The sequence below is a fragment of the Leptodactylus fuscus genome, chromosome 1, assembly GCF_031893055.1.
Source record: "Leptodactylus fuscus isolate aLepFus1 chromosome 1, aLepFus1.hap2, whole genome shotgun sequence".
NCBI classification, from domain to species: domain Eukaryota; kingdom Metazoa; phylum Chordata; class Amphibia; order Anura; family Leptodactylidae; genus Leptodactylus; species Leptodactylus fuscus.
This window is the reverse complement of record NC_134265.1, coordinates 280,719,561-280,737,424: the sequence shown is the minus strand read 5'-3', so window position 1 is coordinate 280,737,424 and position 17,864 is coordinate 280,719,561. Positions and strand designations below refer to the sequence as shown.

Here is a 17,864-nt window from a genome sequence, read left to right as displayed (position 1 = left end):
TATAGGAGTTTATGTCCCCTGCTCATGAAAAGCCTGTCTGGAACAGTCTATCATATAGGCAATGTCTGACTTTCAAAGAGAGTGTGTCAGTAAGTTGTAAACCTAATCACAGTGTCTTGTAAAGGTGATTCTACAGTTTCCAAATATGGCTATTTAATTCCGATTTGGTGCCCCATGTTCATGTAGATCATCTTTTTGTTCATATGCAAAATGGGGAGAGTGCCTTTGGTGTGTGCCTTAGCTTACTTGGACTTTAGTCTACGCTCAGATTCCCAGGAAAAGCATGTAGGATTTTGTGTCTGCGGAAAAACTGGACACCAGGCGGAGAGGCTGAAAATGCTCACGGACGGTCACGTTTGAAAACCCAATCAAATGAATGGGTTTTAAAGCCGTCCTCTCGCAGGCCGTCTGCTGTCTGTTTTCCCCGGGGTTTACCACGGACACCCCAGGACAGACAGCAGCGGCAGCGAGCTTTAGATCATATGACCCAACAGGCTTCAGATAGAAAGGAAAAACTAAATAAGGTAACACTGGATAAAATATTTTTTGGGAGAATAGTATGTAATACTATGTAATAGTTTTAGGCAAGTAAGGAAAAATGCAGCAACTTAAGAAATTAGATATATTTTTACTTTTGTCAATTAACAAAATGAAGTAAATGAACTAAAAAGAAATCAAATCAATATTTGGTGTGACCTCCCTTTTGTTATAGAAGTGATGATATGGCCCAGTATCCGGATCTCAACATCGAGTCTATCTGGAGAAAAACCTCCCCGCTGAGTTCCTTCAAATACTGTATACAGAGATACCTAGAAGAATTTATGATATTTTAAACCTAAATGGTGGTCATACCAAATATTGATGTGATTTACATTTCTTTTTAATGTACCGTATTTTTCGGACTATAAGACGCACCTAGGTTTTAGAGGAGGAAAATAGGGAAAGAAAATTTTGAAGCAAAAACTGGTAAAATATTTAATATATGGGAGTTGTAGTTTTGCAACAGCTGCAAGGCCACATTGACAGGTGACCCTGCAGCTGTACGGGGATGCATAGAGTGTTTTTTTTTTTTTTTTGCGGGGCCAGATGTACTTTTTAGTTATACCATTTTGGGGAATGTCTATTTCTTAGATCACCTTGTATTGAAAAAAAAAACAGGAGGTGATTTAGAACTTTTATTTATTTCATATTTTTATTATATATTTATAAAGTTTTTTTTTTTTTTTTTTTACTATTTTATTCCCCCCCCGGGGGCTTGAACCTGCGGTCACTTGATTGCAAGTCCCATAGACGGCAATACAAGTGTATTGCCGTCTATGGGACATTCTGTCTATTAGTATTACGGCGGCTGGTCATAGACCCAGCCGCAATACTAATACAGCAGTGACAGGCCGGGGAGCCTCACTAGGCTCCCGGCTCTCACCCGAACAGGTCGGCTCCTGCGATATCGCCGCGCAGGAGCCGGCCTGCAACTTCACAGGTACGGGGCCGGTGGGGACCGGCCCCGGGGGAGAAGGGGCCACCGATACTGACCCGGCATCCGCTGTACTAGAGAGGTGGATGCCGGCGAGGGATAGACGCCAGCACAGGTGCCGGGGACTGAGACATCGCTCCTCTGCCCTGCCTGAAGCCAGCGGCGGGGGGACGGAGGAGCAGAATAGCATCGCCGCTGCTGGCTTCATGCAGGGCAGAGGAGCGCAGCGATGTCTCAGGCCCCGGCGTCTATCACTTGCCGGCTTCCGCCTCTCTATTACAGCGGATGCCAGGCGCCACATTCAGACTATAAGACGCACCCTTCTTTTCCCCCCAAATTTTGGGGAAAAAAAGTGCGTCTTATAGTCCGAAAAATATGGAATATGTTTTTAATATAGTAATCCCTTTTTCCATGCCTGCTTAAAACTTTGCACATGACGGTAAATAATAATAAATCTAGAGGGGGTCTCTCACTCATCTAGACAATCTCTAATGCCTCCGTTTATCAGTATTCTTTAGAATAGTTTCTACCTGTTATTGAGGCAGACTTGAACAACAAAACAACTGAGTCTTTCTTGATGGCAAGAAACTATCTGTCCCATAAGGTATTTTACAGGGTAAATGTCCATCAGTCTTGGTTGAAATTTTATGTAGTTTCCACAAAGTCCAGTTCTCTTGTACCCTCTCTAGCTCATAACATCCTGCGCGCATTCACCTTTTTCAGTGACTATCGGCATCCTCCAGCTTGTTGTCACTGTTCAGATTCAACATCGAATCAGAACAACAAACTGAAAAGCTGACAACAAGACACATGCAGAAGGAGCATCAACCATCTGCATTCACCTCCATTCAGGCCAAGCTTAATCTGTCAATGCTATGATGGATCAGAACAATGGACTTGAACAACAGCTGTGTGAATTTAGCCTTCATTTTAGATATCAGAAAGAGTCGGATGTGTCTGCCTTTCATTAACCACATTACTTGCAGACTTGTATGTTTCTCACTTCAGCTGTGCGTAGCCTGGTGTTGCGTATACCATGTGGTAACAGTGTATTCTCTAGGGGAGGTGGAGTATTGATTTTACAGCAGATCAACTGGTTAATAAGTAACATCTGTTAGAAGCACATCTGCTGTATACAGTATAGCGATCTGCCAATTCTGTAGAATGGAGACAAGATATCTGTACTGGGCATTGTCTGATATACCAGGTTATATTGCTGTATTTAGTTCCTACAAGATTCCATCTATGAGAGTTATGCTATGGATGTGCATTATGCAGTCAGTTATGTAGATTAATCTCATGACTTTTCATCAAGGATATATATTAAATCCAATTTTCATAGAAAAGCTCTATGGCAGGTCCAAACGGCTTGTGGTAACACTAGACCTCATTTACAAGGTAAAATTCTTATTTATCACGGTGGTTCAGCTTATATGCTAAATTTGGCACATAAACCAACTATTTAAAAGTTTTCGCTGCCTATTGGTTAACCCAGTTTGAGGCCAAATTTGGCACCAACATTTTTTGAGCATAATGTTGCAATTCAAGCCATGTCTGCTTTTATTTAGGTCATTACCCCTTGTCGAGCTAGTTAGAAAAAATGGCCTAAGGCCGGGGCCCCGTGTGGTGTAAACGCCGCAATTTGCTTGCGGCGGAAATGCCAGAGGAGAACTCACAAGGTTTTACAGTCGGAGCAAAGGATTTTCCCGCAACGCTTTTTTGGCTGCGGGTGGCCATGTGAGGCCTTGGCCTAAAATGCATTTTGACATATTTATATTGCATTCTAGGAGAACAACATTGGTAACTTGACCCCAGTATTTTTAAAGCGGCGTTCTTCTATGTCATCGATTCTTCAGGTCTTTAACTTTAACGTTCCTTTTTGTCTTTCGCAACACCAAATAATTGTTTTTTTCTGAGCTTTTGAACTTGAAAAGTCATTTTAAATATTCAGTTTTTTTCCTTTATTAGTGAATAGTTCCAGCTAGTTATTGAAAATAAAAAAGATTTTTCCTGAGAAATTACTTTTGCTTACTAATATGCTTACAATTTCATTTTGTAAAGGAGTATTCTCATACAATGTTTAATTCTATTTTTTTTTTTTTTTTCCAGGAACTCACTAGTGCTTTGATGCACGTGAAGCTTCACCTCTTTGTACAGGTGTTTACTCTCGTGTTCTTCCCAACAGCAATATGGTTTTTCCTCCAAGTGCTGTCACTTACGCCTATTAATGAATGGCTGTTAAAGGGGTAGGTCTTTCATTGTGCTGTGTAAAAACCATACAATGTTTTACAAATATTTGACATTATTTACTGAATATGTTCCGATGTTGAATCTTACAACTTTACCTGTACTTGCACTTTTCACATGATCTCACAGGACATTCATAGGGTACTTTATGAACCTAAAAACGTGATCACGTTTCCACATGAGTATTTTTTTTCCCCGAGAGATACTTAACTACCCCTAAAATTAAAAGGATTGCCCAAGCAAACATGGACAACCCTTTTAACGTTTAAATCAGCTGGGGGCAGTGAAGGAAAAAAAAAAAAAAAAAAGAAATGCGTACTCTCCTGGCCTCATTGAACCCTTCTTTAGTGATAAATCAAATATGATTTTTTTTCCAAATTCAAGACATAGGTATATGATTTTTTTTACTGGTACACAAAATGAACCGTGCATAGGGCCTAGGGTTTGATCAAACCCTGGTTAAGAACCACTCTCCAATGTCCTCCTGCACATCCCGGTTCTTCTGCTCCGGCAGCAACTCCCGGGTCTCTTCTGGAGTTTTGCTGAAGACACTGATTGGCCTTAGCAGTCACGTGACCACTGAAGCCAATCAGTGGCCTCAACAGGCCTAAGGAAGAGGAATTGTGTCACAGGTTGTGACATTGCAGTTACTTCGCTGGCTGGCCTCAGCCGTCTTGTGCCCAGGACTCCTTACATGATAGTGATCTGTGATGCTAGGAGTGGCTGCCTCATGCAGCTCTATTGTCTGTACTATATAGGGTATGGGACAGTAAAGCTGTGGGCAGACATGGACTTCAACCATCCTAGAAAACTGTGGTGCAAGGATTCTTGATCTTCTGACTGCATTTGAGGTGGGAAATCTGGTCAATATATGGATTTTCCAGCCTGGCTTTCCCCTGCATACTTGGGGCCTTTAGTATCAGCATGTGATTCGATACGATAATATATAATTGTTGTAAAACCTCCCCTGTACCCGAAAAAACCTCTTAGTTTAACTGTAACTAGACAAGGGTAGAAGTCATTGCTGCTGTAGTTTGTCTTTTTATTTCCTTCTGTGGTACTTCATATTTTGTGGAGGCTGGGGGGGGGGCAGAATTGGAGAAGACTCTTCCTTTTTGCCTACTTGTTATTCTTTGCACTATGGCATGCATGGGCATCAGCAAACCACATCAAAGTTGGGGCAAATATCACATCAGAAAGAGTATACCTACACAGACAAAATGCGAGAGGAAAGGTATTTGTATACGGGAACCTTGCAATGGGATGGCAAAAATATCTCTAGCTGCTCTTTAAATGCCATATGACTTAGGCTTTGTTCATATTGCATTCGAGGATTCCGTTCCCCTCTCTGCATGAAAAATGCGGCGATAAAAAGACTCCCCCCAACAGAAACCCAAACGCAGATGTGAACTGGGCCATAGGCCTGTATTGTTATACCCCATGCACTGTTGTCCAGTTCATGCAAATGACTTTTTTTTTTTTTCTGTAGCTGCCATTGGTGTGCGTTGACTATAAGTGTAAAAGTGACATTCTTCATTTGCAGAGTTTAAGACAACATGATGTATTAGTGGGAAAAAAAAGGAGATTTTGACTAAGTATAACTATAGTTCCAAAGCAACCATTAGCATGCTTTGAAATAATTTTTATATTATTAAATAGTCATGGATTTAAAGGTTCATAAAGGAAAATGAGACTTTATAGGGCAGTGAATGTATTGTGTGCTTAACTGTGCACACGGAGTCAAATATTCAGAAGTCTTAGTTTTGCTTATGTATCTGACTTATGTTAATTTTTTGTGGCTAGATGACGAGAAGGAAGGATTAAGATGTCAGGAGAAATTAAGCTAAACACATCAGCCAATCAGTTGCATTCATCACGCCGAGCGTGAAACCTTCTTATATTGAAATGGGATCGTCTCATGTGTGACACTGAGCTCTTCGTTAAGCGCTAATAAGTGTCCTTTATTCCCATTCCACCGCAGACATACAGTCTTCCCTTCTGCCGTCCCCATGTCAAGAATACTTTCACAATTGGCCCCTTATAATCATTTCAAGTACTTAATGTGTTTCAGATTTTAAACTGGTAACTCCCTTAGGATTTGGTAGACTGGATGAATACAGCAAGGGATCATGGAAAAGATTCAGACCTTCATTGAATTACAACTCTCAAAAAAAGAGAGAGCGAAGGGGCCAGCTCCCAAAGACAATAGTGAGAGATGTACCAGTACATTAAATCATTCCACTTCATTTATATTCTCTGTGGCCAGGCAGAAATGCCATTTAAGCCTGAGATCATGAAAACGAACTTTGCCAATATACTAGTTAGATGTAAAAAAAGTTACTGAGATACCTAATATGGGTGACATTGTTCAATAGAAGTCTAATACACAAAATCAAGTAGTGGAAACTATCCTCTCTCTACCAGTTCATTAAAGGGATTGTCCATTTTCAAAGAAATATTGAGACCAATGTTGTTTGTATAATGAAAAGTTCTACAATTTACTTTCTCTATTAATTCCTAACAGTTTTCTAGATCTCTGCTTGCTGTCATTCTTTACTTCCAGTGGATAAAAATCAGTCCATGGTCATGTGATGTTAATTATAATACTCACAGCACAGAAATCAGACATCTGCCTGGTAACGAGTTGTGCATCTGTGTGTCCATCACATGACCATGGACTGAATGTCATCCACTGGAAGAAAACAAAGTGACATCAAGCAAAGATCTAGAAACCCCGAGGAATTGACACAGAAAGTGTACTGGAGAATTGTAGAACGTTTCATTATAGAAACAATAACATTTGTCTCTCAATATTTGTGTAAATTGAAGGACCTATAGCTAGGGCTTCACGGCAACTTTGGTTGTGACTCCTGATCGCAGTCTTGATCTCACCAATGTACAGTAAGAGAATGGTGTCGCATTGCAGACCTGAGAGAGTCTTCTAGTTGCAAAAAATCTGTTAGTGATGGAGTCTTAGGCCCCGTTCTCACGGGGCAAGAGGGGGCGGATTTTGGCGTGGAATCCACGTCATTAATCCGCCCCCTCACAATGGTGGTCTATGTAGACTGGTAGTGTTCTTTTTTCCCGCTCGTGGCAACATGCAAAAAAGAAACGACCTGCCCTTTCCTCCTCGCGGCAGCACCCTCCAGCCTAGGCCCATTCACCGCCGCATCGGAGTGCTGCGACTTTCAGAAGTCGCTTCCCACATCAGAATCAGGACCAAAATCCGCCATCCGTGCCCCATGTGAACGGGGCCTTAGGGCGACACAGTGACCTTTGGTTGCATGATAGGAATTGTGGCCAAAATTGCCATGTAGCCCTAGCCTTTTACACTGGCTTTAATTTTACACTATTACACTAGCACAATTTGTAAGAATGAGTCCTTTGGGAATGCTTCTAGGAGCTCCAATTCCCAATAATCTCCTTGACTATGAATAAGGTAACATCATGTTGATGATTTTTATTTTATTTTTTTTACATCTGTTTGGCATATCTAGGTAATGGATGCAAAACAGAATGGGTTACATTATTTCTTTATCTTCTCTATGATTTACACACATTTTTGTCAGAGAAATAAAAACTGACACAAACAGATCCATTTTTTTTTTTTTAACATTAACTTTGTAAATGGATGACCAATGCATCTGTTAAATAGATGTGCTAAACGGATGACTTTCAACCGTCTGATGGCATCTTTGATGCAGGATAAAAGATGTAGGATTTCGGCAGCGCGTCATCCTGTATGATGAGATCACAGCAGCTGTCATTCTTCCACCATTCACATTGCATTTACCTGTCTACTAGCAAATGCAATGTGAATGCAAATGAGTGCAGATTGACAAGTACGGTGTGCGTGTCCTGGCAGGGAATTGGGATAATGCAGCCCTTAATTGATAATTGGTTTTAATTAGCCTTAACTATAACCTGTCCTGCTGGTTTTATACGTATAGATTTCTGATCAAATTTCAGATATTGAAAGTGTTGAGATTTGCCCATTTACACACACATATTTTGTTAGACTAGGTCCACTTTTTTCTTCTTTATCTGTTGTGATCATCTTAAAAAATACTCCGACCCGTGCTCAGTAGGGATGGCACTCCAGCTCTACTTCGCAGGCGTCCTGGCCTGCACGCAGCCAGGAGAGTGAAAGAAAAGGAGGAGCCGTTCCAGATTGGAAGTCTAAAGAGGAAGACTTGTAAGTATAAGGGAGTGGATGGGTTGATTGATCATTAGTTGAGAAGGGCTAGTAGTGGGCAGGATAGCTAAGCAGACAGGGAGGGGGTGTAAGAGAGTGAGAGAGGAGGGGGTAGTGAGAGGGATGTAGTGTGGAAGCTACACAGTATGAAGCTGCAACATGTAAACAATGCAAAAGACACCATGAGCTCCCAGAGACACCCAGAAATCACTCAAAACACTGCTAAAGGTATTTGAGTGCACTTATTAACCCATTAATAGGACTAACAGAATTTAAAAAAAAATATAGATTTATTTTTTTGCCCAGAAAACCCCTTTAATTCTGTAAGGGATCTGTGAAAATTGCTGCCCCACAGAAGTAAAATGTCCATGGAAAATTAGCTTTTTCCACGGCTGTTTTGCACATTGGTTATCTGCATAGAAGCTGGGACCGCGTGTTGCAGAAAAGCTGCCTTTGGGGGCATTCACATGGAGTAATGCGGCGCTGATTCTGGCACGCTGATTCTTACGCTAACTAGCGTAAGAATCAGCACTGCAAAACAGAATCCCATTGACTTCAATGGGTTCCGTTTAACGCGTGTAACACATTTGAAATCAAAGAATTAAAAAGCCGCCCATTGATTTCAATGTGTTACGCGTGTTAAACGGAACCCATTGAAGTCAATGGGATTCTGTTTTGCAGCGCTGATTCTTACACGAGTTATCGTGCCAGAATCAGCGCCGTGTTACTCCATGTGAATGCCCCCCCTTTTTGTTGCATGCTTTGCTGCAGTTTTATGCGTTAAGTAGCACCTGTCCCCTATACTCTCATTCTTATGATCCACACCTGTTTTTTGCTTCAAACCTGAACATGTAAACACACTGTAATAGCACCCTTAAAACAATGCGGAAATAACTGCTGTGGAAACGCATTCCGTTTTTTACCACAGCAAGTCAGTTTTCCTCTGCAGAATTTCTGCCCCTATTATATCTATATGGAAAACGCCAGCTTTTCCTTAGATATAATTGACATGCTGTAGCGTTTCCGCTGAAGTTTTTTTTTCTGCAATGTGTGGAAGGGATTAGTCAGTATCGCATTCACTTTCCGCTTAATGTTAAAAGGAGTCTATCACTAAAAACACGTTTTAAACTAAAAGCACGTAAGAATAGCCTTTATAAAGGCTATTTATCTCTTACCTTTATCTTGAAGGTCCGCGTCGCTAGTTTTGAATTTTTCTTCATTCTTCATTGTGCTCAGAAAGCGCAATGTTCTCCCTCTGTACTCTGAGCACAGCATTGTCATCCATTCCAGTGCTGCCTGTGTTCTGCTCCATCAGCCATTCTCCTCCTCTTCACTCCTTGTCTTACAGGTGACCACCGCAAAATGGCCGACGGAACAGCCGACTGCGCATGTCCGTTGGCCATTTTGCGGTGGTCTCCTGTAAGAAGAGGAGTGAAGAGGAGGAGAATGGCTGACGGAGCAGAAGAAGTGCTAGTATGCATGATATCTCTGTGCTCAGAACACAGGAGGGGAGCCCCCCCCCCTCCCCCCGTGCTTTCTGAGCACAATGAAGAAAAATTCAAAAACTGTGGCGCAGACCTTCAAGAAGGCTATTCCTACATGCATTTAGTTTAAAACGCGTTATTTATTATAGAATCCCCTTAAACGCAGTTCTATTTGCCATAGCCAAAACCATTTTCCAGGAAAATATTAGCAACTCTTTTAGGAATATGGCCATTCAGTCCACCAGTAACCAAGAAGACCACCAGGGGAATCACAATTTTTCACTAGGCTGTATAGTGATGTGCAAAAGTTTTAGGCGGTTATGTAAGAATGCTAAATGTTAATTGTTTATTTTTGTTAATTAATGCAATTAAGTGAAAGAAGAATTGGTGTTACCACCTTTTACTTTCAAATTCCTCTAGGTACATTTGCAGTCATTTTTTTTGAAGGAGCTTGTCCAGGAGATTGTTCCAAATATCTTCTTTCTGCTAACTGTGTAATCCCAGAAAGTCAATGATCAGGGCTCTGCGGGGGCCATACCATTACTTCCAGGACTCCCCTCCAAAGGATGGTCACACCAAATAATTAGAGATGAGCGAGTAGTATTCGATCGAATACCTCGCTCCCATAGGAATGTGTGTAAGCGGCCGAACACCAAAGGGTTAAGCACAGTTAATATTCAATGCGCTTAACCCCTTGGTATTCGGCCGCATACACACATTCCTAAGGGAGCGAGGTATTCGATCGAATACTACGCGCTCATTTCTACGAAATAATCATTTCATTTAGATTTCTCTTTTGTTCTGTTGCATGCACATAAACGTCAATTTATTTATACACTTCAGGTGGTTAAAATTGGCTCCAGCGTATCACACAACATGTTTCTCTGAGTCCATTTAAGTACATAAGTGAGAACATTACCTGCAATCTATGCAAAGGTTTCTACTTCTATACATGTGTTCCATAAATTTCCAAGCCCCAGCACATAGCCATCTGTTTGTGACAACTGTTAAAAGTACATACCTTTCGTGAGCATCCCCTTTCATTCAGTTAATAAGAGGGGCTGTCTAGTGTTGGACGCCCAACAATTCTAATCATTTCGGCCTATTCTGAGTATAGTCTTTTAGGCGGAGGTCTGTTGAGGAAACACAGCTTTTTTTTCTTTTTTTTTTTTTTTGTTGCAGACTTTGCTGTGGTTTTTGGATCCAAAGTCAGGAGTAGATTGAGCAGAAGGGAGAAATATAAGGCCGGGTTCACATGGGTTTTTTTTCGACCAGATTTTGACGTGGGAAGCTGCCTCAGAATCCGATCCAAAAAAACCTCCCGTAGATACCGCGACTGTCACGGCATTTCGCTCCGGATTAGGCCCACAGATTATTAGGCTAGGGTCAAATTAATTTAATGCTGTTTTGTCCAGATGTAACAGATTTTTAATAATATTCGGGTGTCTCCCATTTGCCTAAAAAATACTTTGCTGTTCCCTAATCCTTTTGGGATCATGTTCTTTGTATAGTAATTTGAAAGTGAACCTTTTTGGAAGACATTGATCTTTTTACATCTGCAGTAAGGCTAACAAAATACCCCACAATAAGAACATCATAATATGGTTGTGTAATAGTGTGGGGATGCTTTCCTGTGTTAGGGTCTGGGCAAGTTCTCTAGTTGATGGAATCCTGCCTGAACAATCTTAAAAGAGAATCTTTAGTCATCAATTGTGATCTGAAGTTCAGTATTGTCACGTCTGAATAGATATTTGACATTGCCAAAGCAAGTAAAGAAGAATGGTGCGTGATTTGGGGTATAATAGTCTTTGGGGTTTCCTCTTCCCCTTATTTGGTGACAGCTGGACACATATTGGGCAGCGATCTCCACAGTCGACTCCTCTTCTCCCAGTAGGATGTAGAATTTCCTCTTCTCATCATCCAATCAGATTAAAACAAGTCAGAAAAGCTTTATTGGTGCCAGAGGGAATGGTTGGTATAGCCGGGGGGGGGGGATGTCCGGGGGTGATTAGAGGATATAACAATACATGGGGTTTCATCTTCCCCTCATTTGATGACAGCTGGTCACGTATTGGGCAGCGAACTCCACAGTGGACTCCTCTTCTCCCAGTAGGATGTAGAGTTTCCTCTTCTCATCTGCAGATATGAAGTCTGGGATGTGGGCAGAGAGTCTTGGGAAGTAGACGGCCCTCACAGCTGAGTATTTGGTGCAGTGTAGCAGGAAGTGGGCCTCGTCTTCTAGGGCCCCCTGGTCAGCAAGGCAGCAAGTCCATTATGAAGTGACACCCTCAACATCCTAAATACTACCCCATTGTATTGCTGTGCCTGGACGTTAAATAGCAATTTATGCTCATAGGCCCTAAGACATTCTGAATGGGAGTGAATTGGTCTTTAGTTATTGTAAGGGTTTGGTTGTTATTGTTTAAAGTAGTAAAACCTTTATATGTTCGTTTGTATTCTTATCACAGCCAGGATTACCATGGACTCAGATTCTGGCATTTTAGCTCTATAATATAATCACTATTCTTAGGAAAGGGACCCCATTTCTAATTCCTCACTAATCCTAGCGCCCCGATACTGGGACCCCCAGAGTTCTCTAGTTATATTGCCTGTCAGGGCACATCTTTCTGAATATTATATATAGTATTCAAATTTTGTTGAAAATTCTTCAAGCGCACAGTTTTACCATACTAAATAAACCCAGATATCTATAGCTTTAAAGCCAAGAAATCAGAATGTAGGTTTAGCAGCTTGTGCTAAAGTAGGGCCTGTCCTCTGAAGGCTGGAGGTATACTATAGCTCTGCTCTTGTAAAACTATCTTTTGACTTCTTGAATTTCAAAGCTAGAGATATTTGTGCTCACATACTGTAGCTTAGATTGTGGCAAGAGATTTGCTGTCTTGAATATTATATATTCTCCATACGTTTGTCCTTCTGCATATCTCTAGCGGTGCTAAGCAATGAAGATCTACATACATGAAAGTGATTTTTCCACCAGTAGTCCGCTTTACAGTCCCAGTATGAAAATATAGTATTCCTGCATAATTTTAAAATGGAAAACAAAAGAAGGCAAGTCTGAAAGGTTAAGGCGCACTGCTGAAAAACAAAAATCTGATTTACTCCAAACTGAATCTGCACAAAATCTTTATTGCATCACTTGTGTAATACATCATCAAAATTAAATTTTGGATTCTACATCTACGCCTACCAGCACATGACTGTACAATAGATCATTTTTCAAGTCTTTTTGTATTACCAGGGTTTGCAATGTACTGCAGTCTCCCTTAGCACAAATGATTATGAACGCTGTTCAATTTCTCCCTAAGGGAGCTATATATTCAATGCTGTTTAGGTAGAAGCCAGAATAGGGATTGTGGTCAGCACAATTAGCAATTACTCTGATACTCAGGGGCTCTTTTTGTGTATTGGTTGCAAGAAGTATAAGAAATTGATCATTTTCGACAATTAAGGAAAATATCTTTTTTTTTTTTTTTTTCCTACGTTAAGTCAGAAATCTAGCTTTTGTTGCTGCTAGGGTAGATTTGCATGGAGCAGTAATGTGATGGCAGAGGGCCGCACCACAAACAGACAGAAGACCTCCCGTAAATACTAGCATTTTCTGCAGGACTTGTCACTTGTTGCAATATGAGTTTTGCCCACAATTCTGGTAAAGCATATACTGTAATCGGTAGAGACCTGCTACAGTGATAACAATGCTATGTAACTGTAATTAGAAAAAGTTACCATTATGTTTACATCATTTCTATTGAATATTTTACCAAAAAGAACTTCTTTTTTTTTTTTTTTTTAAACTGGCTTTAGAGAGTGCTGTAAAACCATAATAATAATAATAATAATAATTTAAAAAGTTTTGTTAATAAATAAACTTCATATTCCTACACACACACGCACTTTGTGCACAGGTTAGGTTTTTGTACAAATTTGGTAATTTGCGCCACACTTGCCCCTTTCCTGAGAGATGGCATGGTCGTGGTTTTCAGCTCCCACCAGATATACACACATGGACAAAATTGTTGTTACCCCTCGTTTAATGCAAGAAAAACCCACAATGGTCACAGAAATAACTTGAATCTGACAAAAGTAATAATAAATGAAAATTCTTTGAAAATGAACAAATGAAAGTCAGACATTGCTTTTCGCTATAACAGAATTAAAAAATAAATAAATAAATAAAACTCATGAAACAGGCCTGGACAGAAATGATGGTACCTATAACTTAATATTTTGTTGCACAACCTTTTGAGGAAATCACTGCAATCCAACGATTCCTGTAACTGTCAATGAGACTTCTGCACCTCTCAGCAGGTATTTTGGCCCGGTCCTCATGAGCAAACTGCTCCAGTTGTCTCGAGTTTGAAGGGCGCTGTTTCTAGACTCCATGTTTTAGCTCCTTCCAAAGATGCTCCAATAGGATTTAGGTCAGGGCTCATAGAAGGCCACTTCAGAATAGTCCAATGTTTTCATCTCAGCCATTCTTGGGTGTTTTTAGCTGTGTGTTTTGGGTCATTATCCTGTTGCAAGACCCATGACCTGCGACTGAGACCAAGCTTTCTGACACCGGGCAGCACATTTCTCTCTACAATCCCTTTATAGTCTTGAGATTTCATTGGACCCTGCACCGATTCAAGACACCCTGTGCCAGATGCAGCAAAGCAGCCCCAGAACATAACAGAGCCTCCTCATGTCTCACAGTAGGGACAGTGTTCTTTTCAAGATATGATTCATTTTTCCATCTGTCAATGTAGAACTGATGTGCCTTGCCAAAAAGTTTGATTTTTGTCTCATCTGTCCATAGGACATTTTACCAGAAGCTTTGTGGCTTATAAACATATAGTTTTCCAAATTCCAGTTTGACAGATTCAAGTTATTTCTGTGACCATTGTGGGTTTTTCTTTCATTAAATAAGGGGTAAGGGGATTGATTATTCTAGTTTACTGGCATCAATGATCTGACAGAGGCGTACACCTCCTCATAAATCTGGTTCAAAGAAGACTAGTGTTCAAAATGCTAGTCTTCCTAAATCTGACCCCATGTGTATGATCATTTCTGTTTTTAGGGGGATATGTGATTGGAGTGAGCTACGCGACAGTCTTCTGGGTTTTTTTTTTTTGTTTTTTTTTATAAGGTTGTGATTTGTTATGTTATCCACCATGAAATGAATCCTATTGTTATGGGCCAGGCCAGCTCATCCTTCATGTGTCAATGTGAAAAGAAAGCAGCTGGAATATGTTTCATTCTATATGATGCTTTCTACTGAACATGTTATTTTATAGTACTGTACATCTCGCTTTTCTCAGATTCATTTTTTTTGTTTAATACTTTTTATGTGAAATAATGTGTGCTCCTTTTGTGTTAGTTAGAATCTGTTTTAAAGAAGATATTTCTTTTCCTAACTGGAGTTGTGTTGTTGCAGGCTACAGACGGTGAGCTGCATGCCCCCTCCGGTCTCCTCTGCAGTCATTTTGACCAAAGCTGTTGGCGGTAATGAGGTGAGTGCTTCAAATATATATATTTTGCTCTTGCTTCTCTTACAGCATCCCATGATACCAGATTGATACATTGAAGTTTCTTATCATCATACATGAATTTCATATAATGTGAAACTGAGCAGAATTTTTTTTTTTTTTTTTTTTTTTTTTTTTTAAAAGGACACAATCTCCAAAAAGTATTTTAACTTGTTAAGAAGTAGAATTTACCAGTGCGTAGCAATCTTTTTGAAATTCTACAATCCAGCCATTTCCTGAGAATGTAATGTACATTATACCTTCTTTCTTTGCTGACCTCAATGGTACCACAAATTTCCCCATCCTACCATTCTCACATTAGGGCTTGGAATGCTTTAAGATGGTCATACATACAAGAAATGGTAGTTGATATTTTTTTGGGGATCCACTGTTCATCCAGTTTTGGGAGGAGTAAGTATCCATCAAACAATTCAAGTGCATGTCTATAGGAGAAAACCGCATTTTGCTGTTGGCTATTAAAGAGGACCTTTCATCTTCTCAGGCACATGCGGTTTTATATACTGCTAGAAACCCGAGAGTGCGCTGAATTCAGTACACTGTCGGATTTCCCGTTATGTGCTCCGGGGCTGGAAATATCTGTGCCATTGCTAATGTCTGCCCACTGTCAAAAGGGCGATCCTGACAGTTTAGCTGGGCTGTGAGGAATGCCCCCCTGACAATACTCCTTCATAGCTCTGTACCATCAGAGGGGGTGCCCAGTGATGATGCTGAGCTGTGAAGAACACCCCCCAGCACTCTTCTATGGATGAGTACAGTCAACTTTGGGTGGGGGGGGGGGTTGCATTCCTCACAGCTCATATAGACTGTCAGAAACACCCTTCTGACAGTGGGTAGACAACGGTGCCGTTATAACGGGAAAGCCGAACCTGCGCTGTAATCGTGTGATTGCTATTGGATCAGTATGTAGAACTATGTATGTCCAATCACAGGTATTATGAATTTAATGATTATTCTTTGTATAATATTGTATATGTAGTGTTTTATTCTATAGAAACTGTGATACTGCCCCAAGTGCTAATGTTAATAGATGGTTTCTTGAACATCAGGACAATGTTGATAGCTTCCCTTCCCTTCCAGCATATTCCCTTATGTGAAGCAGAAGCTAGATTTATTTATTTTTTTTAACTTTATTATTTTGATATAAAAGGAAAAAAAATTATCTTGCTCCGATCTATCTATTTATCCACATACATACGTAATAGGGCTGTGTGTGTATATATAATACATAGGCCATAAAATAGTTATATGATGTAACAAGGAGCCTTGTAATACACAGCGGTCCCCTGCTGCCTTCTGGGTAGACATCCCTAGCACACAACTAATTGCACTTTTCAGTGGTTCTGTGACAATTAACACTTTAGGGCAAGAACTAATAGTAACAAGCAAAAAAAATGTTCTACAATTTGTCCAGATTCTGTTTGATGGGAATTATTTATATTTTTCTCAAAGCTAATGGAATAATGAAGTGCGGCTGATCACCAGATACATTGTGCAGCCGAAAGGCACGACTGGCAAGAATCTCATACATGTTTGAACAGTGAGGTGGTGTTTGGCAGGTCTCAGGTCATTTCAGATTGTTCATCTACTTCTTCCATCCATAGAGTGGGTTAACAATCCTTCTAGTGAGCACTGGTAACATACACTCCTTTTGTTAGGACCCTCTTGTCTCTATGTCATTTTTTTTCTATCCATAATCCTTTGGGGCTGGATTAGTCTAAAACAGCAAAGTAGCCAGATGTCTGTTTCTGAGCGAGTCCCAGAGGCCAGCTACGGAAGGCAACTGAATTCGTTCAGGGCTGCAGATCAAAGGTACCTGAGAATTACTTATGGGCACATAATTTGTGTCACATCTATTATTATCACACAGAAAAGAATTCATGACACTTATTATTGGTACGTGTGAGAAAATCAAACAGAGAATTTTTTTTATTGGAGATTGTTTTTTTTTTTTGGGAACAGTTTAGTACATTTCTAATGAATTGTAACAATGTGTTGTCTGGTTATTGCACACTCTATATTATTACATGTAGAGTATGAATCTCTTCATTTTGTTTCTTACCTCCTGTAATACCCGGTACATTTCTGCCCTGTCTCCTCAAATATAATTATTGATGTCTTCTAATAATTGGCTCCCAATCTTCCCAAACTGACTTGTCAATTAGGAAGAGCCCTGATATTCTTAATGTGACTAGATGGCCACTCCAGGGACATCTCTTCTAACATTCAAGAGCTCCTCCTTGTATAAATTTTATATGGGGCTATTAGTTGCCAACATACCCTTGAATGGGATAGTGATGCTCAGTTGCCCTTGTGCTTTCTTCTTCTATCCTTCCTCCAGTAGTCCTGGCAGTCTGATTTTTTTTTTCATCTGTCACCTGTGCTTCCACTATATTACAAAGACTCCATATTTTCTCCATTATTTTGTGTGGCTCACTTTAGTAGTTGCCAGAGATTGCAGTCCCAGCAGCCCCATAGCTTTGAATGGAGTGACAATCATGTGTTGACGACACTTCATTCACAAGAGGGACGTTCCGTCACCTGTCTAACTCTGAGTTGGGGGACCCAGCAGTTGGACAATGTGACGCTTCTTCTCTAGCCTGTAGATAGGATATAAGTGTCTCTAAAGACACAACCCCTTTAAGAAAGAAAAGGCTTGTGGTATTCCTTAACATAGGATTTGAAAAACCATCTGAAGTTATGGCCAAGGGTATATAAAAAGAGCATTGATCTTTGTCAGTCAGATAAAATCCCTACAGAACTTGGCAACAGATGCTTCACTGACCGAATGCAGGCAGCTATAGGTGGAGTTTGCTGATATTTTCCCGAACACCAAAAAGTTTGAGATTACCTTGAGTCTTGTAGCTTTATTATCAGAGTCTTCCCACTTGTGCTTATATAACTTCCAAAATGTATTAGCG

The 17,864-nt window shown here is 40.4% G+C and overlaps 1 protein-coding gene across 1 annotated transcript in view; it reads left to right on the top strand.

Annotated features, from left to right (window-relative positions):
• Positions 1–17,864, top strand: part of SLC10A7 (solute carrier family 10 member 7) — a 151,875-nt gene that overhangs the window by 22,885 nt on the left and 111,126 nt on the right. The window contains exons 3-4 of the mRNA XM_075257768.1: positions 3,584–3,720; positions 14,835–14,910. Of these exons, the coding sequence (XP_075113869.1) occupies positions 3,584–3,720; positions 14,835–14,910 (213 nt within the window). The remainder of the gene's footprint in view (positions 1–3,583; positions 3,721–14,834; positions 14,911–17,864) is intronic.